We start from the raw sequence: 27,327 nt of genomic DNA, 5'->3' as shown, positions 1-27,327 counted from the left end.
TTGCTGCTTAGTGAGAAAAATGCTGTTAAGTTAACAACAAATGCAGTTAATGTGAAATTTGAGATTGTAGATGTAAAGTAAGGTGGGTCGGGAAATTTATCCTCACCACAGGGAGCAGTCTAACCCACAAGGTGAAAACTACACAGAAATCGTAAAAAATATATAATGTTATCACTCCAACTCCAGCAGTGTGGATACCAGCATTATGTGACTAAAATATGCAAATTAAAAATTGTTCATTCATTTAAAGCTGTTTGAATCATAAATAACGTGCTGCTGTTTCTTTCCAAAAATGTAACATAAAAATATTTTCTGCTTTTGTACATACATTGTACATTTTAATAAACGCGGTGTAACAACAACAGATCCAGTAGTCACCTGTTATGTAAATAAATGTTTCACTGAACGTATCCTTTTTCATCCCGAGCTGGTAAGATTGCTGTTACCGGCTTCTAGTTCCTGTCCGCCATAGAAGTCGTACAGCCAGGTATGATCATGCTGTGGTCGGTGCAGTCAGGGCGTGACAGTCCTGGTACAGCGTCGCATGGAGCGCATCAAACTCACTGAGTTCCCTCTGGTCTTAATCAGCTCACCGAGCTCATCAAACGTTCCCCACGATGATCACTGTATCAGCTCCAGCACTGAAACCCTGTTGTTTACACCGTAGCTCCTCTGAGATTACAAGCAAAAATCACCCCCCACAGAGCATCTATGAAGGGGAAACTATCTATATAGGCCAAAACTACTTTCTGTAAACATGCCTTCTAATGCTTCACAGTTGGGGATTTTAACATCAGGCTAGCTTTTACTCCTTGTTAACCTCACAACCTTCAGCAAATTCAGCTGAATTGCTCCTCTGCAAACCGTACATGCGTGAATGTGCATGGTAGCTCTTCTGGTGGTTGTCGAGACACTTCCATCGTGAGCAGATTGACATCCACAGACCAGTGTGGCTAAAAAACAATGTGACCATCAAATACATCACAGTGATATGCTTCAGATTAAAATGCAACCACACATTCATCACACAATCCTTATTTATTAACCATAAACGTACATCATTTCTAGTATAAATATTTAGTTCTCATAAGACGTGCCGGCAGATTCCCTCTGGTAAATCCAGCTGTAAACATCTACAATCAAACACTGCCTACATATGGAGGAGAAAAAAACCTCATTCATCATCTGGCACAAAGGCTCATGGGATACATATCGACAAAAAGCCCTTTCACAAAGTGCATTATACAGCAGTCATGTCGCAGTGTCTTTAAATAGAAACTCCCATTTAAGAATTGTAAAATATACTTGGCAACTTGTCACTCTTAATGAGCGGATGTATAAAAATCAATTAGCATTTTTCCTTATTTTCTTTTCTCCTGTCAGTTCTTCACAACATAAATTACAAAATGGGTTTAAAATGGTGGAAGAGATTTTGTAAAACCTCTGGATAGAGCAAAGCAGTTAAATCAATGTTACTCTGTCAGTATTGTTAAATGATGAGACACTGAGAGGATTGCTGATTGAAAACTTGGATCATCTTCCACATTAAACCTTTTAAAGGTCCACATATGAAAAAATTCAAGTATTAAAGTAACAGAATTTTTGGACTTGTGTGATTTAAAGGCTGAGGCTCGTGTTTTCTGTTTGACACACTGCAGGTTTTGCACATTTCTCATAACAAAACACTCTAATTAACTCATCCAGAACATTACACAGCAAAAGCATAAAAAAACCCCAAGAAAATCATTCTAAAGATGATTCTTTTTTCTTTCTAGAGACAGTAACAGCTTTGTGCTTTTCATGAGAATTTGTCCCATTTTTGCTCACTTTAAATGTAAAACCATCAAGAGTGATGGTTAAACTGATGGGGAAAAACAACTAAATACTGAAGCACTGAAACTTACATTTTGATATGTGCGTAATGAAGATGGGAAAGCTTGCACACACTCTTAATGTTTGCATGCACAGAACCCAAGCAGCCACATTCCCCTCTGTCTTCAGCTGCAACCACTAGAGACAAAGCACTGAAATAAAGCCTGTTTACTCAAGATAAATAAAACCAAATGCTTTCCGGGTTCTTCCTGTGGTTCTGTTTCTTCCATTTAAGCTTGGTCATGATTGCAACACATCCATTTCATCTAATTTCTGACAGCTGAAAAGGCAACAGTAAGAAAGATATGTGAAAGGACTGCTGGGCTCATTCTACCGCAGCATTAATGTCCACTGATGCGTCAGTTAAGACTCTGTTAACATCAGAGTTGAATTCTTCCACTGAAAAGTTTTACAATCAAAGTTACCGTTAATAAATCAAGTGATTAGATTTGATCTCAGCTTGCAACCACAGACGCTTTCACAACAAGAGGCTCCCTGTTTGATTATGACTCAATCGCATGTGTTTGCCAGCAGTCAGAGCTTTTCTGGGAACAATGTACTACAATTATTACTGTATATTATTTTTTTTCTCATAAAGAATTTTTATCTTATTTACGCAACACCCCACATCCCTCCCTGTTTTTTTTTTAAAGTGTATATAAACACTTTCTCAACCCTTTTTGTTTGATTTTGATACTTTTGGATATCAAAACATAAAACTTCTCATACTATGAAAAGAAGATTTTAACTGACACACACATTAAGCGGTCACATTCAAATACGAAAGCGCCTGAACTTTGGATATCCTTCCTTATGTATATTTAAACTAGCTTTCATAAAAGTGCATGCTGACATACCGTAGTGTAATATTGTTATTTACTTATGTGTTTTAATGCTGTGACCTTTCCGCTGAGGCTGCTCAGCATCAGAAGACTCTGAAGTGATACCTATGCGCTTAAACAGCCTTGACAGTTTGAAAAAGTCAGTGTTACACATCCTCGTGCTGCTCCTGCCACACTCAGAGGAGGTCTGTTCCATCGTAGACCACAGGCTTGTCTAGACTCAGATGATACAGCACTTTCTTAGAGATGAACCTGACAAACAGGAGAGAGAGAAAAGGCTTTATGTTCTGCTTTGTTCAGTCTTATTCTGAACAGTTGTTGTTTAGAGCACAGCGTGACTAACCTGGAGAAGGAATTGTCAAAGATAAGTGTGTATTCTCCAGGATTTCTGACTTTTAGTTCCCCCTGTATTGTCTCCTTGTGGGAGTTACAACGGGTCAGAGGGATCAAAACCTGCAGAGAGCAAAGGAGAGAAATCCGGGTTAAGGATTTCTTCTGTGTACACAAGATGGCAACAGGAGGCAACATTTTACCAACTGTGAAACCAATTCAGAATCAGCTTACTGAATCTAAATCCCAATAAATGTGCAGAAAAGCTGTCGGACTTTCTCCACTGCTCCGTGACCTTTTTTAACCCTGTCCTGACACATTTTTATGTTTGTTGCCGGGCAGCTTACACAGTGGGCGGCTCTGCTACGGCTGCATAAGAACCACAGTAGAATAAAATATTAGCTCTGCTTTATCACTGAGGAAATATGAACTGAATAATTTAGTTGCTTCTGCATGCACACTGCATATTACATCAGGGGTCACAGAATACAGCCCCACACTATCAGCAGGCTGGGAAAGGCCGCTTGTCCCTCTCTGACTTGATTTATTGCTAATAAATATTTAGGAAAAATCCTGCAGCAGTCTGAGGTGTTTTGTTGACTTTGATGAAATAAACTGACACAAACTTTTACTTCAATCACTGGTGGTTAGACGGTTAGGCTAAATACACATCCACGGTATTATTAAGGTTACACTATATAAACAATCTCTAAACTGTAAACTATAAACTGTAAACTATACATGTACAGTTTATCTGTCATTGACTGCCTGGCAAATAGAAAAAACATATCCAAAATAAAAAAACAAACAAAAGTAAAAATACAAAACTATATACAAAAGCATGTGTACATATACCCGTATGCACATCTGTGTATATGTCAACCCATCAGTGCCAGAATTTAAACGGGAAACACTGACCAATCAGGTTTGAGCGGGCTTTGGATGCACATAGGTGAACGATCTGTATAGAAAGCAAAAAAATGGCGGCATTTGCCAGAAAACATCTGAAACCGTCAGCTATCGTCTGACAGCGTTTTAATTTTTTAAAATTAATTTTCATTTGTAAGTAATGACCTGAAAGCTTAGCCCCGACAACTGCTGCAAGCACAGGAAGTCCTCCATATTCTAAGACATCAGACTAGCAGATTGATTTTCATATCGCATCAGTGTTAAAGGTTGGCTATTAACACATCCATTACTATTCATTTGGAGTCATGTTTGTGTGGCGGTAGTCACGGCAGTAGTGCCTTTTGGTCACTATCCTCTCCTGAGGGGAACATCTGGCTATTTAGCTGCTGAATGCTCCACTGCGTTCAGCAGCTGTTAAATTGTGTTTGTTGAACACCAAGAACACTGAGACTGAGTCAGTGCTAAAAAAAATCAGTTTGAAAGATAACCAACAAACCCAGTGTTGTGATGAGCTGCATATGCGAGCGACTGTTTTCTGTAGATCAATTCTATTCTTTCATATTGCTTACCCTTTTCATTTTACAACTATCAAATGAGATCAAATGTTCACGTTAATGTTCACTGGTGAGTTTATATTCCTTTGGAGATCGGTTTACAGTTGAATAAATCCACTTTATTGGAATGGAATTGGATGGAAATGTATCTCTGTGAGGACGTGTCCTTCACCCATGGTTATACACATGCTGGGCTCTCACCTTGGCTTGTTCCAGTGGAGTCTCAGTGCTCTCCCTGTAGACCACACTGAAGGAGATGCTCTTTGGTTCAGATGTGAAGGTCCAGGACACGGTAGGACCACGGTTGCTCATGGTGATGGGGATGGTGCTGTAACAGCTGGATTTGATGAAGAGCTCTCGGGGGCTGTCGCCAAACGCTGCGATGTCATCCACCGTGAAGTGCACAGAGAACCTGCAGCATGTGGAACGAAACATTTCACGCTGAAACAGTGGCACTGCAGTACCCAACCCAGTTTAATCTCATATCATTTATCCATTTTTTAAACAAAATCCTAATTTCCAATTTACTTGATATTTTTCAGGTTTTTTTTCAGTTTATCCAGTCACTGTGCACAAAAAAGTATTCCGATATCTATCAAACACCTTAAGAAACACACCACATTTACTGTTAATGAGCTAGAATAAGTAACTTCAGGGTCATATTTCTGTTAAACTGTAAAAAATATTAATTACAAATATAGTTGGCTGGTATCTTATGCTACATGACTGAATTTGCAGCAGGTTGAGAGCAGCTAAAACGCTAACATTTCTCAAAACACAGTGGTAATAAGAAGTACCGTGATTCCCGGACTACAGAGCGCACCTGATTAAAAGCCGCATGCTCTAATTTTAGAAAGAAAATCAATTTTGTACTTGTACAGGCCCACCGGATTTTAAGCCATATGCATTTCACCTGTAATATGAGATATTTACACAGAAATATTACATGTGAGGACTTGTAACGTTTAATTTAATCCGTAAGGTAACATAAACATGGTAACATAAACGTTATGGTAACATACAAAAATTCATACTGCAAATGCTTCTTTTCCTCGAACAGCGCCTGTAACACGGCTACCTTTAAGTACACGTACGTATCAGTAACACACAAATTACGTTGCTTATGGTTTTTTTACAATGTCTCTTAACAACCGGTAAAAATATATACTGTATATATACTACTTATCAATTTTATTGGTCTTCTGTTACCAGGCAAAATGTTTTTGGCCGCATGAAAAAAAAATGCATTAGCCACATGTCAGTATAAGCCGCAGTGTTCACAGTGTGGGAAAAAAGTAGCGGCTTATGACCTAAAAACTACGGTATGTTGAAGATTTCTGCAGAATTCCATAAATCTCTGTAGAGCTGAAAAGATTGACGTGCAAAAACACAAGCTCACATTGCAACATTTCTTTTCTGATTAAAAAGGAATTTGAAAAAGTTATCTTGGAAATGAGAAACGTCTGAAATCCTACAGACCAAACCTTCATTGATCAGCTGTCAGATCGATTGATAACAAGAAGAATAATACTAGCAGTGTGCGGCTAGCAAGCAACCTTGAGCTGCTCACCCCTTGTGGTGATGAGAAAATGATTACAAAAGTCTGGAATTTCACTTCACTCTTTTTGAATCATTTTAATCTTGACTGGTTCCATCTGACGCTCACTGAGTGGCATAAATCATCTCGTTATATGACTCGCTTTATACCATGTTTACACGTTTGAAGTAGTGCATTCCCTGAATCTATAAATAGACTGTTTCCCTTTAAAATGTTGAAATTCAAAGTCCTGTTTACAGTTTTCGACCTTATCAAAGGTGTGTTCTTTAACACTGTAACTGAAAAACAGTGCTAACAGCAGAAAGTTTCCACACAGCCTGAACAAACCAGCTCCAGGTTACACCAGAAGTGAAACTGTGGATCTGCAACATGTACTGCACAATATTTAGAGAAGTTGATAAACCCCAAACCAGATTTGCTTCATTTTTCAGTTCCCTTTTAGAATGTAGTTCAACACTTTTATCACAAAAAGACAAGAGAAACTTCTTCTGAAAATTAGAAACCCAAACAAAACATTTGACCTCACAAAATGCAACTACACTTGTGGCTTTCAGGTGTAACTTTCACAGAAACTTACGTCAGTTCTCCAGATTTCAGCAGGCAGATCTCTGTGTCCTGTACCGCAGCGCTGAGGTCGTCAGTATCCTCTGATGTGACGTCTCCCGCACTGGCACTGCTGTTTCTAATCAAAACGGCATTTATATTTCAGATCAACACATACTTTACGGCTCATTATTCAAGCATTTTTTGAAGCTTACAAAAACACTAGACTGAATACATGTATGAGACTGAGCAGCAGTCTTGAGCTTCCCCTTCTTTCATTATATTTTGCTAAACAAATGAAAATTATTGTAAGAAGGGCATATGTGGGAGGCAATATTTAAGAAAATCAGAACAGTTATTACAATAAAAACACTGAATTTTGGAAGCAGTTGATTCACAGTCTTGTAGACATCTAAAGCATCAAGAAATATATCTACCAAAGCCTCATCGGGCAAGTTTTGATCATTTAAAAACAAAATCTATTTAATAAAAAAAACTCACTAGTTTTTCAAGTTTTACAAAATTGTTTCAGTTTATATAATCCAGTGTTTTTAATTTTAATCAGACGTCTAGTTTTTATTTTTATGGTAGTTTACTGAAATGTAGTTTCAGTTAGTTATAATAACCATGGCAGCAACTGATAGAATCATGCGCTCACACAAATTGAAAGTCGATATTTGTTTTTCTTTCTTTCTTCCCCCCTTTCTCACCGTCTCTTCTCCCCTCTGTTTTTCTTTCTCTCCCTCTCTTTCTTTCATTCTTTCTCCCTGTCCTATCCCCCAGTCATGTCTGTCCCGTTTGTAACAACCGAAAATAAAATAAAATAAATACATAATTATAATAAAGGTCAATCAAATGGACCAATATGGCAAGGCCATGATGATCCACATGGTAAAATAAATCCGCTTGGCATCTTTTTTGGCCTTAAGACAACAATTCTGATGGCTAAAGATCCAAACGGGACAAAAAAAACAAAAAAACAAAAACAAAGTTGATATTTGGTATGAGCACCTTTATTCTTCAGCACAGCCTGGCCAAGTTTTCTTGTGATCTCTTTAAGCAGTCATCATAGAACCATAGAGAAGCCTGTAGAAGTACACCAGTACTTCTACAGGCTTCTTGAAGTGCATTCAAAGCTCTTCTTTGGATGTTTCTACCTTTTGTTTTGTTTTCGGGCGATCGTGGCTCAAGAGTTGGGAATTTGCCTTGTAATTGGAAGGCTGCCGGTTCGAGCCCCGGCTTGGACAGTTTCGATCGTTGTGTCCTTGGGCAAGACACTTCACCCCTTGTCTACTGGTGGTGGTCAGAGGGCCCGGTGGCGCCAGTGTCCGGCAGCCTCGCCTCTGTCAGTGTGCCCAGGGTGGCTGTGGCTACAATGTAGCTTGCCATCACCAGTGTGTGAATGTGTGAGTGAATGGGTGGGTGACTGGATGTGTAAAGCGCTTTGGGGTCCTTAGGGACTAGTAAAGCGCTATACAAATACAGGCCATTTACCATTTCTGTCGAGATGATGCCACACTGTTTCAATAATAATGTTGATGTCCAGTCTCTGGGGAGGACAGTGATCGTCTAACTGGCATTGTGTTTGGGATGAACGCTGTTGCCAAGCTATAAATTCCAGATGGCATTGCATGGTGGATCAAAATCCGATGGTACAAGTTTTCTGTTATGTGTAGTCACAACACTGGTTCATCCTTCGAGTTAGGTGACTTTCTTGAATTACTCATAGATCAGTGTTGACTGGCTTGAGTTTGTTAAACAAAGCAAAAAAGAACATTCTTCTGAAAATGATCCAGTAAAATGACTGGAGTGGGAAGAAGTAAAAAAGCTGCCAATGTCCAAAGAAAAACTGAAAAAAAAAAAACAATAACGGGAAAATCGGACTGCTTGGAAGAAAAATATGAAGAACTGAGGAGTGGCTCAAGACTTTTGCACATTACTTAAATACATTTAAAAACAACAATAAAAGCCAAATAAATTAACAATAAAATCCTCAAGAATAGAGACCTCAAGTACAAGTAATAGCTTATTGACTTCACATACCAAAGACGCCAACGTACTGTTAAAGAAGTACAAATCTATGTCTTAGAGCATATGTCATTTGTTTTGGGATATGCAAATGTGTTAAATATAAAATTGTAATTATATTCCGGGGTAAGTGAATTTTTCAATAATCACTTTAGCAGTCATGCTTATTTCTGGCTGCTTCTGATTAATCTGGAGCACACTAAGTAGACTGTTTCAGAGGAGGCATGTTGCAAAGGACAGGTGCAAATAGAAAATCTGTTTTGGTGGCTGTTATTAATCTGCCATGCAGTGTCTGATAATCCTGTTGCTTACTATATCTGTCCATCTGTGTGTGAGATACTTACAGTTGTGCTGCCCCCTGCTGTCCATGTCCAGGCGAGCAAGCGGGGACAAAAGACAGGGATTCACTGTCGTACGCCCCAATCACTTCTTCATCTGTGATAATGTCAAAAACACCATCGTCCAGTTTCTCATCTCCACCTGCTCCTAGAAGATAAACATCATATTCACCATAGATCTTTATTGTTAGCTCTTACTGTAGTGTGTATATCACTACCGTGTCCCCAATATAAATTAAATATGTAAATATTTTATCCTTTGACACATTAATCCAGTGAGTGTGTAGGAGACTACCTGAAACACCGCTTACAGCCAGGCCAGCCTGCAGAAAGCGCCTAAATGGTGTGCTGTGAGTCACTTCTTCCTGCGGGTGGCGCTCAACTACTGCACTGTGCTGGTTGTAACAGTCCTTACAGCAGCGCTCTCTGTTGCCACCCTGCTGGGTGCTCACTGTGTTGCTGCAACAGTAGTAGCAGAAAGGACGACCACACAGCCTAGAATAAGGCAAAAAGATTGAGACAGAGCGTGTTAGTGCAACTCGCTGTGAAATGTTCACTGGAGAGAATTGACCTGTGCGTTGTAGTTCCTTTTATGTGAAGTATAGATTTGCACAAAAAGAAATGAAACTATCAAAGGTAAAAAAAGGGCATTAAAAAACAGAAGACGTGTAAAAATGTAACTTGTAGGACTTGATAGTTCCTTAGTTTTCAGCCTTCATCTCTGGGTAGTCAGCAGTTTTTGATCTAAAACCCTAAAGCAGTGCTATGGGACAAAACATGTGACTCATAACAGCCACTTCAGAGGTGGAGTGGATAAACAGGAAAAAAGCTCAATTGAATGACCTATGAGTAAAGCTTGAGCACTACTGATGTAAGGTAAAAGTAAAGGAAGAGCATTTAGGCATGTAAATGTGGTTAAGACGACCTGCTGAAGCTCCAACAGAGCATCAGAACAGGGAAGAAAGCTTTAAGTGGCGTTGAACTTGATCGTGTTGTTGGTGCAAGACAGGCTCGTGTGAGTGTTTAAGAAACTGCTGATCTACTGGAATACTCCCACACACCCATCTGTAGGGTTTACAGACAATGGCTTTAAAAAGAGGAAATCTACAATGAGCAACAGTTCTGAGTAACAGTGCCTTGCCAGAGGTCAGAGCTGAATAGTAACGCTGCTTCAAGCTGATAGGAAAGCAACCACTTGTTACTACCAGTTTATGCAGAAGACCATCTCTGAATTTAGAACACACCGAATGTTGAAAAGGACGGATTGCATCACCAGAAGATTGTACCGAGTGTCACTCCTATCAGCTCAGGAAACGTCCCGCAAGTTCTCAAATTAGTGCCATGAAGGTTTGAGGCAACTATGAAGGCAAAAGAGGGTCCAACCGGGTACCCGACAAGGTGTACATTTGCTGAATTGAGAGTGATGCATTTGTGAGGGATACCATTCAGTGGTAGAACAGAGTGTATCTGAATAATGATCACAAAGCTTCATGAGGCACAAAGAGTTCTGTATCATAGTCACTTTGACTTTGTCTTCACTTCCCTCAGGTCACTGAGGGTCACGGTCATGCATTATCATGTCCTACACATGTGTGCATGTTTTGAATAAGCACAGTCTTTTGCAGAACTAAGTTTGTAGAAGTGCTTTGCAATGCTCAATGTAAACCAAGTGAGGAATGTGTGAGAAAACAGTTATCACACAACCACAGTGTAAACACGCAGTGAATGACCTCAGAGTGTTGAGAAGCTGTGAAAGAAATGACTGTGCTTTTACTGGTTGGTGCTTCCAAGCAGTTTCTGTTTTGATGGACCATCACCTGCAGCTGTACTTGCGGAACCACCAGCTGAACTGAGTGTGGCAGCCCAGACAGTAGTTAACGTCCCTCTCCGACTCCTCATCCCGCAGCTTCTGCTCAAACTCCAGAGCGTCTGACTTCTGCCAAAGGGCATCTTTCTCCCTGCAACAAGCACAAGCATATTTTTACACTTTTCAAAATCCGCCCTTCCAGTGTGGATGTCACGGTACCAGAAATTTAGATTATACTGATACCAGTAGAATGATTTTTGACAGCCAATTTGATACGGACTGTTCTTAAAGTTAAACTCCATTATTAGGAATGTTGGAGGCAGTTTATTTAAAATGCTAACATTATATTTTATGAGACAGACTGAAATGTGATGGTTGCAGAATAGCCTAACCAAAAGAAAAAGGTAAAAAAGAACTTAAGAATAAAAACAAAAACCCCCAGAAATGATTTTGTATTAAGCTAATCTGTGGAAAAAGAAAAGACGTTTATACCTGATGAGCTCAACTCATCAGTTCGACCTTGGAGAAGCTCACATTTTACAGTCTGGTCTCTTAGCTTAGCTTCGGTTTCCTGGAGCTTTTCAAGTAACTCTGCTTGGCTTTTCTGCAACGCTATAATGTTCTTCTCTAACTTTTCAGCTTTGGTAGTGAATGAATCCAGTTCCTGTTGAGTTGTGGCTAACTGTTTCTTCAGTGTGGACTGACTGCCGAGAAGCTCAGTATTCTCATGCTCCAGCTTCTTTAACTGAGCATCAGATTGCTCCCTTTGCATAAACGCCTTCTGAACCATCTCCTCCAATTTCAGGTTTTCATCTAAAAGCTTTTTCTCTCTGTCTTCCACACTCATCTTTGCAGCTTCTACTCTACTTCTGAAGTGCTTCTCAGACGCCTTCAAAGAAGCTAGCTGGTCTAACAGGGCAGCCCTGCTCTCAGTTAGCTCGGAAATGCTTACCTCACTTTTCCTAACCGTTTGGAGAAGCTTAGCATTTATTTCCATTAGACTGCTGAACTGTGTTTTGTCATCTGCAGTATTCTCTGATTGACTGCAAGATGTTATTTCATCATCAATAATTCGAGGGGCCACTGTTTCTTTCCCCACGTTTAGCTTATCTAACTGCTCCTCCAAATGTTTGATTCTTTCTGAACCCCCAGAAATGATTTTGTATTAAGCTAATCTGTGGAAAAAGAAAAGACGTTTATACCTGATGAGCTCCACAAGCCTTTCTTCCAAATTGATTTTGGTACGGTAAAGATCATCCAGTTCAGCAGCCATTTTCACGTCAAAGCTTTGTTTGTCCTGTGTGACTCTCCGTAGGTTTTCAGCCATCTCCTGACAGGCCCGCTGAGCAACTGCTAACGCCTCCTCAGATCTGCATATAGCACAAATACATGCTGACCAAAAAAACATGGAGGATCGAGCATCCATGCAGACCTTATCCCAGCTGTCACTAGGAAAGCAGGGTACACCCTAGAAAGGCTAACAGTCATCACAGAGCTAACACACAGAGACAAGCAATCATGCTCTCATTCACACCTATGGCCAAATTAGACTTGCCAATTAACCTAACATGGGTGTCTTTAGACTGTGTGACAAAGAGGGAGTACCCAGAGAGATTCGACTCCGTGCCACCAACACAGACAACGTGTATTTGGTTGTTTCTGGGCTAGACAGCTCACAACAGACAAGATTAAAAACTTTCATCAGGAGCTTTAATTTGGTCCAGAATGTGTGATTATGAATACAGTATCTCACCTTGATAAATTCCCTTTCAGATGGATTATCTCGTCTTCTTTCTGCTGGATGAGGTTTTCAGACTCGGCCATCTGGATGTTTGTCTCCTCAATCTGTTGGCAGTATCTCTGATTCTCAGCCTGCAATCAGCGCAGCAAAGCACAGCCTTATTTCTTTCTCTTTGTGAATTATGTTTGTGAATATAACATTATGGTTACTTCAATTGACAATATACAGAATGGAACTGCAATTTGTTTTCCCATTTATCAACCCCACACATGAAAATGCAGATCGAGCTGCGCAAGCTACACATGCGTTTTGTCACGCATCATCCTCCAGCGATGACTTTAGTGTGGTCAGTGTTAGACAGCAAAGAAGTTCCATTTCCACATGTAAAACCACTTCACTATGTGAATACTGTCAGCATGTTGACCACAACTAAAAATCTTCTTGCAAAATTAAACCAATGCGAGTTTCAGGTGGCTTTTATGACGATGAATAACAGACAAAGAGCCTTCAAAATAAATGTGGGAAAAAAAGAACTATCTCAGGGAAGTTCTCTAAAATAATTAGAGATGTAAAATACAAAATGCTTCACATAAAGCAGTATTCAGAAGCTGTTTTCTTTGCATGAATTTCCCACTCAGGACCATAACCTGTTGGTTTTAATGGTCAAAAACCAACAGAAATTATTTTTAAGAGGAGTCTGTTTGTTGGTAGTTTGGCTCTTTAACTTTCTTCTTTAACCCAAGTGGAGGAGTTTAAGCATCTCGGGGTCTTGTTCACGAGTGATGGGAGAAGGGAGCGGGAGATCGACAGACGGATTGGTGCAGTGGCTGCAGCGATGCGGACGCTGTACCGGTCTGTTGTGGTGAAGAGAGAGCTGAGTGTAAAAGTGAAGCTCTCAATTTACCGGTCGATCTACGTCCATACCCTCACCTATGGCCACGAGCTGTGGGTAGTGACCGAAAGAACGAGATCGCAAATACAAGCGGCGGAAATGAGCTTCCTCCGAAGGGTGGCTGGCCTTTCCCTTAGAGATAGGGTAAGAAGTTCGGCCATTTGAGAGGGGCTCAGAGTAGAGCCGCTGCTCCTCCACATCAAAAGGAGCCAGCTGAGGTGGTTCAGGCATCTGACAAGGATGCCTCATGGGCGCGGTTTTCCGGGCATGTCCCACCGGGAGGAGGCCCCGGGGCAGACCCAGGACACGCTGGAGAGATTATATCTCTCGGCTGGCCTGGGAACGCCTTGGCTATGCTGGAGGAGGTGGCTGGGGAGAAGGAGGTCTGGGCTTCTGTGCTTGGGCTACTGCCCCCGCGACCCGGCCCCGGATAAGCAGAAGAAAATGGATGGACTTTCTGTTTACAACACCGTACTGAATTTTTTATCCTCTTACCTCTAGCCCCTTGAGGTTGTTCTCCAGGGCAACTACCTTCTCATGCTCAGTCTGGAGCTGCAATTTAACATCCTCTAACTCTTGAATCGTGCTCTAGATGGACAAAAAATAATCAGAAATTCATCATTAACGTTGAGCAGGGTATGTAGAAAACATATCTAGTTGCACTCTAGCCGAGTTGGTATAAATCTTTCTATACATTCTAGTTATTTTCAAAATCATGGCCTAAATATTTTAGTAGTAACAAAAAAGATGACTTGTTTATATTGCTCGTGTACAGTGCAGTGAGACTGTGCAACTTTTTCTAAAAGCACGTGTCTGCATCTTAGCAAGAGTTCAGTGGTATGGTTACTTATTCTCAGGACTGCAGATGAAATTATTTGAGAATATGGGAATGCGTTTGTATTTCTCTGTAATAACCAGTGATTTTCCCCGATAACCAGGTGCAGGTTCTGTCGCTCACCTCACTATATTAAAAAGTGGAATCATCAAACAGCTCTGTAAATTGCTGTACAATTTGAGGATAATATTATTTCAAAGAAAAGTGTAGGCAGCAGATAAAAACTTCCACGAACTGACATAGAATTTGTGGAATTTCTGGCAGTTTTACAAAAACGCAAAGCGTGAAAATCTCCTCTAGTGCCGGGGAGGCTTTCACATGTAAATGAAAGTGCAGTACAAATGCAAATTGGGACCACTGCTCCAAAAGTAACACCTTTTTTCTCAAATGTCCTGACTCCATTTAAGATCTTGTATGCTATACTTAGATCAGGCTTCATTTATGTATGTACTCATGACTGAAACTTGAATAATCTGCTTTATATTTCCAAACACATGATGCTGAATGACATTATGTGGCAATACTCATATGCAAATGCAGCACGTAGCAGGGGTTTCAATGTCATTTTTGTTGAGTGCTCAACTTTAGCGTCATTTCAGCTCATCGTGTAAGATCTGAATTTTTGTAACCGACCAGACTCGAGATAAAAGTGCACAAGAGGGTCAGTCTGTACTAATATTTCAGTTATATATCAAAGCAGGAGCAAAGAGATGGTCAGAAAAAGGAAAAAATAAATAAATACCTGCTTTATTTCCTTCTTTAACTTAAGTAACTCTATACCAGCACTGATGGGTTGCGACATATTCATTAAGAAGAACACATGAACAATGCCAACCAACCATAATCACAGCTTACAAGGACAAGACTGATGCACAATCCTAAATTTGCATTAAAAGAATGAGCTCAAAAGTTAACATTAAAAAGAAACCTGTAATTTCGCTAACAGATTTCTTTCAAAAAATTAAGCTGCGTAAAACTGTTTTTCAGTTTATAAGAAACAGTTTTGTTTACAAGGAAGTATGTCATAAACGGGAAGACAACAGTAACTTTGTACATGTATACTTTACTCTGCCTGACCTGGAGCTGGCTTTCATGGCTCACAGCTTCACTGCTGAGCTGCAACTGCAGTTGTTGATTCTCTTCCTGGTTCATCTCCCGCACAGCTTCGACTTCCTGTTGGGCCTCCCTCAACTGTTTCTCCAGTTTCTCCTTGGATGCCATCAAATTCTCAGTGTTTGGGAGCTGACTGTGGAGCTCCTGGTTCTCCTTGCGCAGCTGCTCCATGCAGGCATTCAGCCTTCCTGCTTCCTGAGCCGCCTCCTCCTCCAGCTCCTGCAGCTTTGTTGACTGACCCTCCCAGCGCAGCCGAGCCTCCTCGTTCTCAGCGGTCAGCATGCACACGTGCACGCCTAGTTCTGCGGTCTCTGTGTTGGCTCTGTGAAGGGCCTCCCTTGATTCACTGTTCTCCAGACACAAAGCATTGTAACGCATCTTAAGCTTATCAAGCTCCTCTCTAGAGGCCGTCACCTCTGCAGCAAGACCGGCTCGAGCCTGTGCCTCGCCATCTCGCTCACGAATAAGAGCCTCCTCACGCTCGCGAGATCTAAGAATTTCATCCACATGCCGGCGGTTTAGTTCCTCCACTTGGGCCTTCAGTTGTTCTACTAAAACACGAAGGTCTTCTCTGGAGGCTTCTGTCACCTCCTGCAGGGCCTGAGCTTTCATCCTCTCCTCATTTCCTGCCAGGAGTTGTGCCCTAAGCTCCACCACCTCTTCCTGGAGCCTGGTTACCTCTCTCACGTTGACTTCCAGTTGTGCCTCAGCTATAACCAGCCTGAATGGGGCCTCTTTGGATTCCACTGAGGAAGTCTGGTGCTCACTGTGAAGCTTTTGCATTTTTTCGTTGCTCTCTGCGGCTCCTTTTTCATCATGCAGCTCCCCACTCCTGCTTTCTAGCTCATCAGTTCGACCTTGGAGAAGCTCACATTTTACAGTCTGGTCTCTTAGCTTAGCTTCGGTTTCCTGGAGCTTTTCAAGTAACTCTGCTTGGCTTTTCTGCGACGCTATAATGTTCTTCTCTAACTTTTCAGCTTTGGTAGTGAATGAATCCAGTTCCTGTTGAGTTGTGGCTAACTGTTTCTTCAGTGTGGACTGACTGCCGAGAAGCTCAGTATTCTCATGCTCCAGCTTCTTTAACTGAGCATCAGATTGCTCCCTTTGCATAAACGCCTTCTGAACCATCTCCTCCAATTTCAGGTTTTCATCTAAAAGCTTTTTCTCTCTGTCTTCCACACTCATCTTTGCAGCTTCTACTCTACTTCTGAAGTGCTTCTCAGACGCCTTCAAAGAAGCTAGCTGGTCTAACAGGGCAGCCCTGCTCTCAGTTAGCTCGGAAATGCTTACCTCACTTTTCCTAACCGTTTGGAGAAGCTTAGCATTTATTTCCATTAGACTGCTGAACTGTGTTTTGTCATCTGCAGTATTCTCTGATTGACTGCAAGATGTTATTTCATCATCAATAATTCGAGGGGCCACTGTTTCTTTCCCCACGTTTAGCTTATCTAACTGCTCCTCCAAATGTTTGATTCTTTCTGAACTCGCAGCTAGCTCTTTCTCTCTGCTTTTAAGTGTTTTTCTTAAATCCAAGCTCAGACTCTCAAGTTCCTCATTCTGGCTGCTACTGAGACTACACTGCTTCTCTACCTCCTCCCTCTCTTCCTGGAGCATTTTTCTCAGTTCCTCCGCCTGCCTTTCCCTGCATTCCAGTGAGGCCTGCAGGTCCTGAAGCTGTGCTCTCAAATTCCCTGTCTCTTTCTCTTTCAAAGTCAATGCCCCCTGAATTCGACCAACCGCACTCTGGAGCTCCTCTAACCGCATGAGCGCTGCCTCCCGTTCGTCATCAGCTCCAGCTTTTACTTCAGCTAGCCTCTCCTTAGCATTCTTCAATTCTTCTTCCCTGAGTTTTAGTTGCTGCGACAGACATTCACAGTGCCTCGCCGTGTCCTCAGCCTCTCTCTTAGCCTCCAGCCTCCCCTCCTCTGCAGACTTGAGTTTATCCAGGAGTTCCTGGATTTTCCAGGCTGATTCACAGTAACTAGCAGTTTGTTGGCCCCTTTCTTTAAGAGCCTCATCTAACTTAGAAAGAAGCTCCATATTTTTGTTCTCAGCAGTTGTGAGTCTATCTTGAAGTTCACTTCTTATCGGTTCCCTGCAGGTTTGATAGTGATTAACTCTTTCTTCACTGTATGTTTCTGGGTTACTTTGGACTGCTGTAGATGTCGAATTGGCAGACTTCTGAGCTGACAACTGTTCTTGAAGGTGTTTTACAATATCTTTCAGCTCCGCAGCCTCCTTGCCTAACTCCTGAACCCGCACCAAAAGCTCCTGCTGTCTGAGCTCGGACTGGTCAAGCTCAATGCGCAGATTCTCTGCAATGCTGCAGGAAGAAGGTTCCCCCAGTTCTCCCAGTTCATCAAGACCACTGTGGCTCAAGTCTGGGACTGGAAGGAACTCCTGACCCTGTTCAGTGCATGGAAAAAGAGAGAGCAAAGGTCAGGTGCATTAAACATTAGTCACATTTAACCAGAAAATTGTGGGAAATACTGATATAACAGTTTTTGTGTACCTGTGAGTGTGAATAACTGCTAACCAGACTGTTCACACTAGAGCAGCGACTCGGGGGTTTCCAAAGGTAAGCTGAGGAGCCAGATCCTAATGTTCGCCTTTGTTAATGAGACACCAAATATTAGGGTCACATAATGACAAACAGTGAAAATGCTTTATTTTAAAGTTCTGCTAATTTTCTGTAATATATACCAGAAAGAACTGTATTATTTAGAAATGGTTAACAGGAAGTAAAAACCACACCTATATACAATACACATACCAAGAACATGCCAAGATTTTAAAGAACCCAAGAAAATATGCAATATTTACAGAGTATAACTGAGGTCATTTTAAAAAACTCTTAGTTCTTCATTTTAAAAGGAACTATTTTGCCTAATTTTACTGTGGGAGCCCACACTCAGTGGCATTTAATTCTGTAGAAAAGATTAACATAAAAAACGAAAAAAATCCCATAGACTGCCATAAAGTCTACTTTTAGATGAGATTAGTTCATTCGATGAAATGAGAAAAGTTAATTTAATTTTAGCAGTATGTTAAATGGACGAACAGATTTGAAATGTAGTCCAGCTTTTATGCTTTTCTTGTTAGTGGGGAAAATATGAGTCAATTTACACAAATACAAGCAAGGAAGTCACTCAGACGTTACACATTTCTTCTCTGGAATTAGAAAGTGATGATTTCATGCTACTCATTGGAAATAGAATTGACAACCGCAGCAAATTCTTTTTAAGAATTTCTTAAAAAGAGTGCAGGACTCTACTGTCTTCTTTTCTAATAGCTTGTAAAAATAGTAATAACAATACATTTTATTTATAGGCACCTTTAAAAACCCTCAAGGTCACCTTACATTATTTCAGCAAAATAAAAACATAAAGTAAACAAATAAAATCACAACTATAAAACTAATTGAGGTAACAATAGACTAAGACCAAGTTATAATGAAGGGTTTGCAGTTCTGAACAGATTGAGTCGTGATTTAAATGTAGAGGGCATTTATAGTCCGGAGATCTGGTGAAAGTGCACTCTATATGTATGTAAGATCACACAAATACGGAGGAGCAAGGTTATGAAAGTATTGCTTGAATTTATTGCAACGAAGTTGAAAGTTTTGACAAAGCTGCTGATAGAAGAAACAATGATCCAAGTTCACACACTGTCAGCAACCACACACACACACACACACACACACCTACGCACACACGAGCAATACAGCAAAAAGACAGAACTGTGAATGTGCAGGGAGATAAGATAATTAGGTGTTAACTTCAAGTTGTGAAAAACCCAGTACGCTTTCACCACAATTCAACATTTGCAAAAAAATAATGTGTTCAGTCTAGATATTTAGTCTCTTACACCTTACATGTTTTCCAGGTTGAAGAATTATGTGTTATAAAGTTTTTTTAGTCTTCTATTGTTCATACATACATACCTTGCAAATTTTGGCCAATCTGCATCAAGGTCATAACCTCTGGCTGCCACATCAAATTGGATCTGGTTGAGTTCATAAAGATTGTTGATTATGTCTCCAGTCAGGTGAGACTTGAGGAAAGGACTCCGGGCATAATACCAGTCACTTTATCGGAAGAATAGAAAAAAAAGTTGAAAAAACAACTCACAAAATGAAAGTCAGAGAATTTCAACTAGTAAAAACAGAAACATTCAGAAAAAATACATTTAAAGGTATGATATACATCACAGACATTGGCATACAAAGCTAATATTCAAATTAAAGCTTTCCCTTTATGCCCACAACTTGTCAATAGAAACAATGGCAGTAAAAAACAGCTTTAAATAGCACTATAAAGCAATACTGTCACCTTGTTGTTGTTAACCTTGTTAAACGTGACAAGATATTTTATCTTTATATCTTTATACCGTACCTTTTACATAATGACAATACACATCACACTTTTAATAATAATTGTTTCCAAGTTATAAGACTTCTTGTTCATTTTCAACCAGTAACTCATTAAGTTACCCATGAACACCTTGGTGAAAGTAACGCAAATTTTTAATTTCTTGTTAACATGACTCTACACAAAGTTGCATTAAAATCCATTCAACGCTTATACATTCAAATTCAACAATGTATTAGTTAAATAAACAGCAGCCTCAGTGGAGGCATGTGGAGGAACCATACACACAATAGCCTGGCACCTCCCCATTATGCTGGTCAAGAACTTGGTCACACACTGCTGTGGGATGGTTCTTTGACCAGAAGTTGTTACAAGTTCACCAGTGTGGTTGTGTCGGTCAATCTGTCACAAACAGCATGCTCAAGCTTAAAACAAGTCTCAGTAGTTGCTGCTCAACCCCCAAATATATTTTCCTCCCAAATTTGGCACCGTGGAAAGGGAAACCAAAAAAATAAAATAAAATGTATTTATTTATATCAACCAAATATCAATATCCTTGCTATTCCTTTTCCTTGCTCTATCAACAATAATAAACACTCCCTCATATACTGAAAAACAGAAGACATTTTGCGCTATCTAGAGAACAGAGAAATAAAGGTTTCAAAGATTTAAAAAATAATTCAGACATAAAATGAAGACATAAAGTAATGAGGCTACCCTTTCTGAGAACGCTTTAATTGTTTAAATAAAACAACTGTCAGCATGTTTGCAGTGTAAATCTGATGGCACAGTCAGCATCCAGTTGGCTTGTCTTACATAAGCTGAGCCTATAGACTGAAAACAGGGAAAGTTTTTACTGAAGTATTCAAAGTCTTGAAATTTAAAAAAAAGAAAAGAAAAACTATTTCTAGGCACTATTTCTAAGCGCACTCAGTCCAGCACCAAAGGTCGTATGAAATGGTATTTTGTTTTTTTCATAGTTCATATTGGGAAAAATGCTTTTGCACCCCAGAGGTGAAGAATTATTTGCTCAAACATAGAAGCTGCCACCCACCACCAAAACACCAAACCTGTTTCAGGTCCATTCCTGAGGTTCCTCATTCCAGTGTGTTTGCTAACTACGCTGAATCTCTACTGAATGTAAAATACTTACAAAACCCACTGTGTTTAAATATAAGTTAAATATTTTCTCTTTCATACTGCCAAACATGGCCCATTAGACTGCGTCTAATTTGTACAGCGCTTCCTTTATTTGCAAAAGGCACAGATACTGCATCTCTGGTTTTTAAGATGAGCTATATTTTTTTTAACTCATTTCTTTATTTGTTAATTACTTATTACTTAAACCTGCATTTTGTTATTTGCATTTTTATTTTCTTTACATTTTGAATATTGTTTATGTGAAGAGAAACTTGCAAACTTAGCATGTCATTGGTGTAAACTGCTGTGTTTAGTTTTACTATGCGTGGAGAATAAACTACTTCTTTTTTTCCTTAACGCAAAAATAAAACTGACATTTTGATTTGAGAAAAGACAGGAACTGAGCAGTGCTACAAAGGTCTATGGTCAAGTTTTTTTTTGGTTGCTGTGATTTCAGTCGAAAAGGAGAAATAGGACATAAAAAAGGAAGGGAGAATCACACTTCCTAAGAACATCCAAAACAAAGCAGTACAGTATGCCTGGAGTAAAACACAGTTTTCAAACTGTCATAGTCAGGAACTGTAAAATGTATCAATTTATCTTCAATAACAAGTACTCTTTGATGAATTAGGACATTTAGAGATAAACCACTGTTCATGTTGCATGTAGCCATGAAGGAAATGCATGCAGTCAACAGAATTACACATTCTAATTAGCTTTGATTAATCGGTTAGTCCAGGGAAATACTTTAAGCTTCCATTATTAAATTATGTTTTCCTAATTTTGTTTTGTCAGTTTTTTGTAAATAATTTCTTCTTTTCAGATAAGTGGAGATTAAACCTTTACTGCAGTCATTTGCGCAATGTCAGCTTTATCACTGCCCAGTATCCAGAATTTTGTCATTTCACAACTTGCAGCATAGAATACAATAAAGCTGACCTTTTAGATTTCAATATCATCAGCTACCATGAAAACAATAGTATTTATGAATTTAAGCCTAAGTGTGCATCGAAACGGGTTTAATATTCTCACTAAACTGAACTGTCATGGAACATGTCCATAGATCTCAATGTTTAAGTCAGGCATTCAATCTGATATCATGTTTTTTTTCTTCTTAAAGCAGACATGAAACATACCATCGGGTCCTGCTTGCATAAACTGATACAGACTTAAAACTAGATTTTAAAAATAAGTGTTTAAAGTTACAGATTTTGGGGCATGTTTAGCGCTACCTTGTCCAAGTACAGAAAATGACATCACTAGGAAGTGATCACAGAAGCAACTGCTCAATGTAACTAAAGCACATAATATCCACTTTAAAATGTAAAATAGTGTTACAGATAGTGTTTCCAGTTTCTATCATTTACAGAATTCTTTTGTCCATAACACTAAGACTAAAAATAATCATCTAATTATTTTTAGTCTTAAATGTTACGATATTTCGATGCGTTAAGTGAACATTAGATTAATCTGAGCTGATGTGTCCTCTCACCTTGTGACCTTCAGATTCATAAAACATTGCTGCAGTGTGTCAGCAAGACGCTGGTGAACGAGCGAGTAGCGGATGAAAGCCCTTCCTTTCCCCAGTGATGTCTTCAACTGAGGACACACAAAAATAGACTCTTTTGTCATAAACATGCACAACACTGGCAAACTCAATCCAAGGTGGACTAACCTCCACTGTTTTTCTTATCTAACTTGTTAAATAGGTCAGACGTCAGTTTCTACTTCCTAAAATATTATTGTATAAAGCATTAAAAGGAAACTGTTAAGACTTTTAAAAATAAGACTACAGCTCTTTTGCCATTTTTGAGGTTAGTAAATGTAAAATCTCTTCATCGCAGACTTTAAGGATCAAAGTTTTAGTTGTCTTCAGCAACAGTCTTGGCCATTTCAATTTAACATGGAAATGTTTAATTCTACTGCATAAATCGCAGTTCAGCTTAAAGATATCTAAATTTAAAGATGATCACCATATAGAGAATAGATGTACAATGTTATTTCTAAGCCTAGACTCTCCAATGCATTGGCAGATGGAGGGATTTAAGTAAGATAAGAGACACAGATACACCAGACAGACACCAGCTGGAGACGTCTTTATGTCTCTGACCAATGGACAGCAAATAAAAACAGTAAAAGAAGAGAAAAAAAATAATAATGTTTTAGGTTTTCAGAGTGCCAAAGGTTTTTAATTATTAATTATCAGTCAGATGTTATTGACTAGACTGTGTGACTTCTGAAAATAAACACGCTGACCCATTTAAACCCCACCCCTCCCCCCTCAAAAAAACTTTAAACCACAGATCTGTCTTCCTTATGTTATCAAATCAAGGATTACTTAACAGCAAAAAAATATTAACAGGCTTGTGATAAACAATTACAAAAATAGTTTAAAAATAGATGATAAGTCAAAAATGATCTGGCACATAATTCAGTACCCTAAAATTATCATCTATAAAAGTGGGTACCCAACGTCTATTGGAATGCAGGAAAATAACCATGAAATATGCAGATAATGAACGTAGTCATAGCTGTTGCCTTTACAAATAGAACAACATAACTTGTAAATGCTAATAACCAATACACAAAGAACACTTTGATCACTTAACCACCAAATATTACTAACAGTTCAACAGGAAACCAATTCATTACAATACAAACTAGGACCAAATCATGAATAGTTATTGAAGTATGAGGCTCACCAGTGTGAATTTCCAGGACAAAAAGTGAGGAGGAAACAGTACAGGTGGCACAAGTGTAAGATAGCATGTGAATTAGCAGCGTTGAGCCTTAGTGCACCTGATTGGTCGGAATATTAGTTACATGGTTATACGGTCACTGTCTGTATACATGTGCGCATGTGTTTCACGCCATGGAAGGGCTGAGGCACGAAGGGTGACTAAGTGTACGCGTGTGCTGCAGAGGAGGATTACCTCAGGGATGGACTTAACGAAACGGATGCCATCGTTAGCTCCCTTGATCTTAATCAGGCAGTCGCAGAAGTAATCCCAGTAGTCTTTTCTCTGGCCAAGAAAGGTTGTCTTCTCTTTTTGGTCAAACTAAGAGACACAAAGGACACAAAATTATTGCATTCATAAACAACGTGCTCTGTAATGTGGACTGTACTACATCACCGTGGTGACTGAGTTGCTAGTGTTTAGTAGTTGTTAATGTAATTCAAGAAGATTAAGGGAAAGAAAAAGACATAGTTGAGCTACACAAATGTGTATTTTCTTCAACTTGGACTTTACAAGAACAGCTCAAGCACATTAAAGAAATTACTCACTGGTATCAGGACTCATAACCTTTAAATACAGGAAGGCTTGTGAGATGAGTCTTGTGAAATGTTTCATTTTAAGAGTTCATAACTTAAGAACACTAGTCTACAGCACTCCCAATAGTACTGACAAGTCATGTTTGACCAGGCTTCTGTTACATGCAGGTAAATAGTTCTGTGTTTTTTTTTTTTGCAAGCAGAAATGGATCTCTTTGCTCAGAAATCCACTGGCTACACCGGGATCCCCTTAAAATTAGCCACTTCCACCAGAAGCTAATGGTGTATTCACACTAGGCAATCTATACAATCCTGGAGAGTATTTACTGAGTGTGATCGCTTCGTGCCATACTCTGGTGTGATTATCCTTACTGTGCCTTGATCTGGTTGAGAAAGAGCGGGGCCCAAGGTTTAGGTCAACTGGATCGGGTAAAGCATGCACATAGTTTGATGGCTAGACATGCCTCAGGAACTGTCTTTCTAGTAACGGCTCCAACAGAAATAGCTTTTGCTAAGCAATTAACAAATATGTTCAAGACAATGTGTGACCACTTCCCCAGTTATGCAGAAAAACGCATAAAATTGTGAAACCACAAAAGAAAGAATGAATGAAATAAAGGGAAAAGCAAGCATTAGATGGAAGTGCTGAGATGCTATGATTAACTGATGCGTTCTCTGGCTCAGATCCATTAAGGGCTATGTGAGCACATACGATAAAGGAAGAGTGTGTGGGGGGAGTGGTAGGTACTTATGGTTTAATTTACCCAATGCTACTCTCTTTGATATGGCGACATACCTGCAGCAGGTATTCTAGTTTGTAGAAGAACTTGTGCAGGTTGGCGAAGTCGTCCGTTATGGGTTCACCACACTCCCTGTGTTCCTTACTTAACTCTATCACTGCATCTACATTTTAAAAAAGAAGAACAAGAGCATTATTAACCCAAACACAAATATGTGATTTTGTGTAGATAGATTTTTTTTTTGTCCCAGAATATTTTTGTGACATTTAAACCAAGCAGCCACGTCACTCAAGCCATAGACAGGTGGAGTGAATACCTTTGGTCGTGTCACTATAATACCGTGTTTGGCCGGGAAATCTTGGGTCATGTGGACACTACTAAGACACACCTTAAACATAATTGCAAAAGAAGACTATTCCCCAAGATAGTGACCTCCCACAGCAAAATTATGAGACACACCAAAAAAAACTGATCCTAGTATGTTGACTTAGCCTCTAAACTTAATGGGATGTACAGAAACATGACCTATTTACAGTATGGAGGCCCAAGTAGGGTTTGGATACTGAAAAGCTTTTAAAGGACTTTACTGTAATTGATTATTTTTTATGTTTTCTGTGAGGAAAAAAAGGAATCTTGCAGAGTTATTTTTAATGTGACTGCTTTGTTTCTTTTTTTTAATCTGAACACACAGTGTTGATATACAGTATGAAAAAAGGTTCTGTACATATCAGGTGTGCAAAAACTCAAACTCTTCAGCTATGAGTAAAGTACATGAAAAGCTCGGTGACACCGAATTTAGACCAACTGCACAAAATTGGACCCTTAACTGATTCCCTATTCTTGCACCCCAGGACATTCCCAAACGAGCTGCCAAAACAGCTCAGACAGGTCATAGCTTTTTTGGTGGCAGGTGGAGACTTGACACAGTATTTGTCTGGTGATGCTGGTAAATGCTGTAACTGGTTAGTGTATAGTTCATCTGGTAAAACAAACAAACAAACAAACATTTACATATAAAAAAAATCTTTGGCTGATGTAAATATTGCAGAATCCTTTGGACAAGACACCTGATGCATATTGCATGATATTGTATCTACTGTAATGCACATATGGGGTTTGCTGTATGTGTGGAGAGCTTGATTACCATGCAGATCTCTGATTATCCTCTGCAACTGTTTATCCCCAACTGAGGTGGAGGCCATTGTAGGGATGTACTCAGGCAATTCTTCACAGAGGGATAAAAAAGGGAAATTCAAGTTATCTAGCACGTCATCACGAGTTCTCCAGAACACACACACACACACACACACACACACACACACACAGAAAACACTCGGAGGTAAACAGTGCAGTCCTAAATTAGTTCCTCCTGCTGTAAAGTAGGAGGTTCATGAAGGCTCTGGTGGCTGTAAAACGAAGTAACAGTAAAGTTAACAAAATTTAACTGCATGTACAAAGGAACAACGACAGGTCACAATTTGTCGCTACATCGTCTTTGTCAGAGCGCACTGGGACAAGATTTGTCTAGATTTATCCACCGTCGCCATGACGAGCCAATAAAGTTGACTCCTATCACTTTAAAATGCAACAAACCGCGACATAAACATCGATTTGTCAAAACAGTGAGCGCTACAGGATGGACATGCACCTGCTCTCAGCGACTCGTTTCCTGGTTTATTTCATCTACATTTCTGTCGCTAATCATCCTACTTTGGTTGTAAATAAGGATAAAGACTTCGTTGTTGAATAAATCACAATACAAAACACGTACTTGATGTATAAAATTGTCCGGACTGTCCAGTTTATCAGTGGTATAGCAGAAACTTGCTGCCGGTGAGGGGCGGGCTCTGGAAATGATTGACGGCTGACTAACCACGGTGTATGGCCGAGGTCTGTTCACGTTTGGTTGAGACACACCATAAACAGAAAGCTGAAAACATGATATGTTTATATGACACGGAATACACATGATAGATAAAATAAATGCAAGGTAAAATAGAAAGCTGAATACAGTCTAATACTGGATATACACGATACAATATATAAAATAAATACAACGTAAAACCGTTTAAGAGTTCAAATTCATAATAGAAAGTAAAAAATTAGTGCAGGGTATTTAAAACCAGTTGTTAGAATTCAAAAACGTAAGAACTTGTTGGCTGCTTAAATAAAGGGACCATTTCACGTAAAAATAAATAAATAAAATAAAAAAATAAAAACAAGCTAAATAAAAGAATTACAAAACAACTGACTGACATTAAATATCTGGGGTACACAAAGAGGTCTGAATCTGAATTTATTTAGAAAAAAAAGCTCTTGTTGTTAGTTTAGCAGTCTCATAAGGATAAAAATACCAAAGTGACCACAGACATATGCCCTCAAACAAGCACGCACAAAATCAGTGTGCATTTATTCACATTATTGACTTTTCTGTTCTAGTT

At 39.5% G+C, this 27,327-nt stretch overlaps 1 protein-coding gene across 4 annotated transcripts; it reads right to left on the bottom strand.

The window, feature by feature from the left end:
* Positions 1-1,019: 1,019 nt before the first annotated feature.
* On the bottom strand, positions 1,020-26,734 carry fyco1b (FYVE and coiled-coil domain autophagy adaptor 1b). Of its 4 annotated transcripts, none has more exons than XM_085254624.1 (18): positions 26,658-26,734; positions 26,031-26,111; positions 24,943-25,049; positions 23,806-23,931; positions 22,365-22,471; positions 19,306-19,449; positions 17,875-17,971; positions 15,327-17,768; positions 13,910-14,002; positions 12,535-12,653; positions 11,984-12,151; positions 10,792-10,932; positions 9,270-9,469; positions 8,981-9,122; positions 6,643-6,747; positions 4,709-4,919; positions 3,058-3,167; positions 1,020-2,966 (listed from the first exon to the last, which is right to left on the bottom strand). In XM_085254624.1, exons 2-18 carry the CDS (start codon positions 26,086-26,088, stop codon positions 2,891-2,893), a joined length of 4,446 nt encoding a protein of 1,481 aa, XP_085110750.1. In that variant the 5' UTR covers positions 26,089-26,111; positions 26,658-26,734; the 3' UTR covers positions 1,020-2,890. The 4 variants fall into 4 exon arrangements, with proteins under 4 accessions (XP_085110750.1, XP_085110752.1, XP_085110751.1 ...); XM_085254626.1 differs by having other exon boundaries at positions 8,981-9,116; XM_085254625.1 differs by having other exon boundaries at positions 26,535-26,666.
* Positions 26,735-27,327: the final 593 nt, after the last annotated feature.

This window comes from Mchenga conophoros, linkage group LG18, assembly GCF_057382185.1.
Source record: "Mchenga conophoros isolate Kocher_MC1m ecotype Shallow Benthic linkage group LG18, M_conophoros_male_GT1.1, whole genome shotgun sequence".
Lineage (NCBI taxonomy): Eukaryota > Metazoa > Chordata > Actinopteri > Cichliformes > Cichlidae > Mchenga > Mchenga conophoros.
This window is presented reverse-complemented; position numbering and strand designations above follow the sequence as displayed.

What these genes read in the sequence shown, in the direction of transcription:
- fyco1b (XM_085254624.1), bottom strand. Translation starts at nt 26,088, where the DNA reads ATGGCCTCCACCTCAGTTGGGGATAAACAGTTGCAGAGGATAATCAGA. An exon ending in ATGAATCTGAAGGTCACAAG is followed by an intron (nt 19,450 to 22,364) that starts GTGAGAGGACAC and finishes CTTCCGATAAAG; the next exon opens with TGACTGGTATTATGCCCGGA. An exon ending in GCCATGAAAGCCAGCTCCAG is followed by an intron (nt 14,003 to 15,326) that starts GTCAGGCAGAGT and finishes TTGTCCATCTAG; the next exon opens with AGCACGATTCAAGAGTTAGA.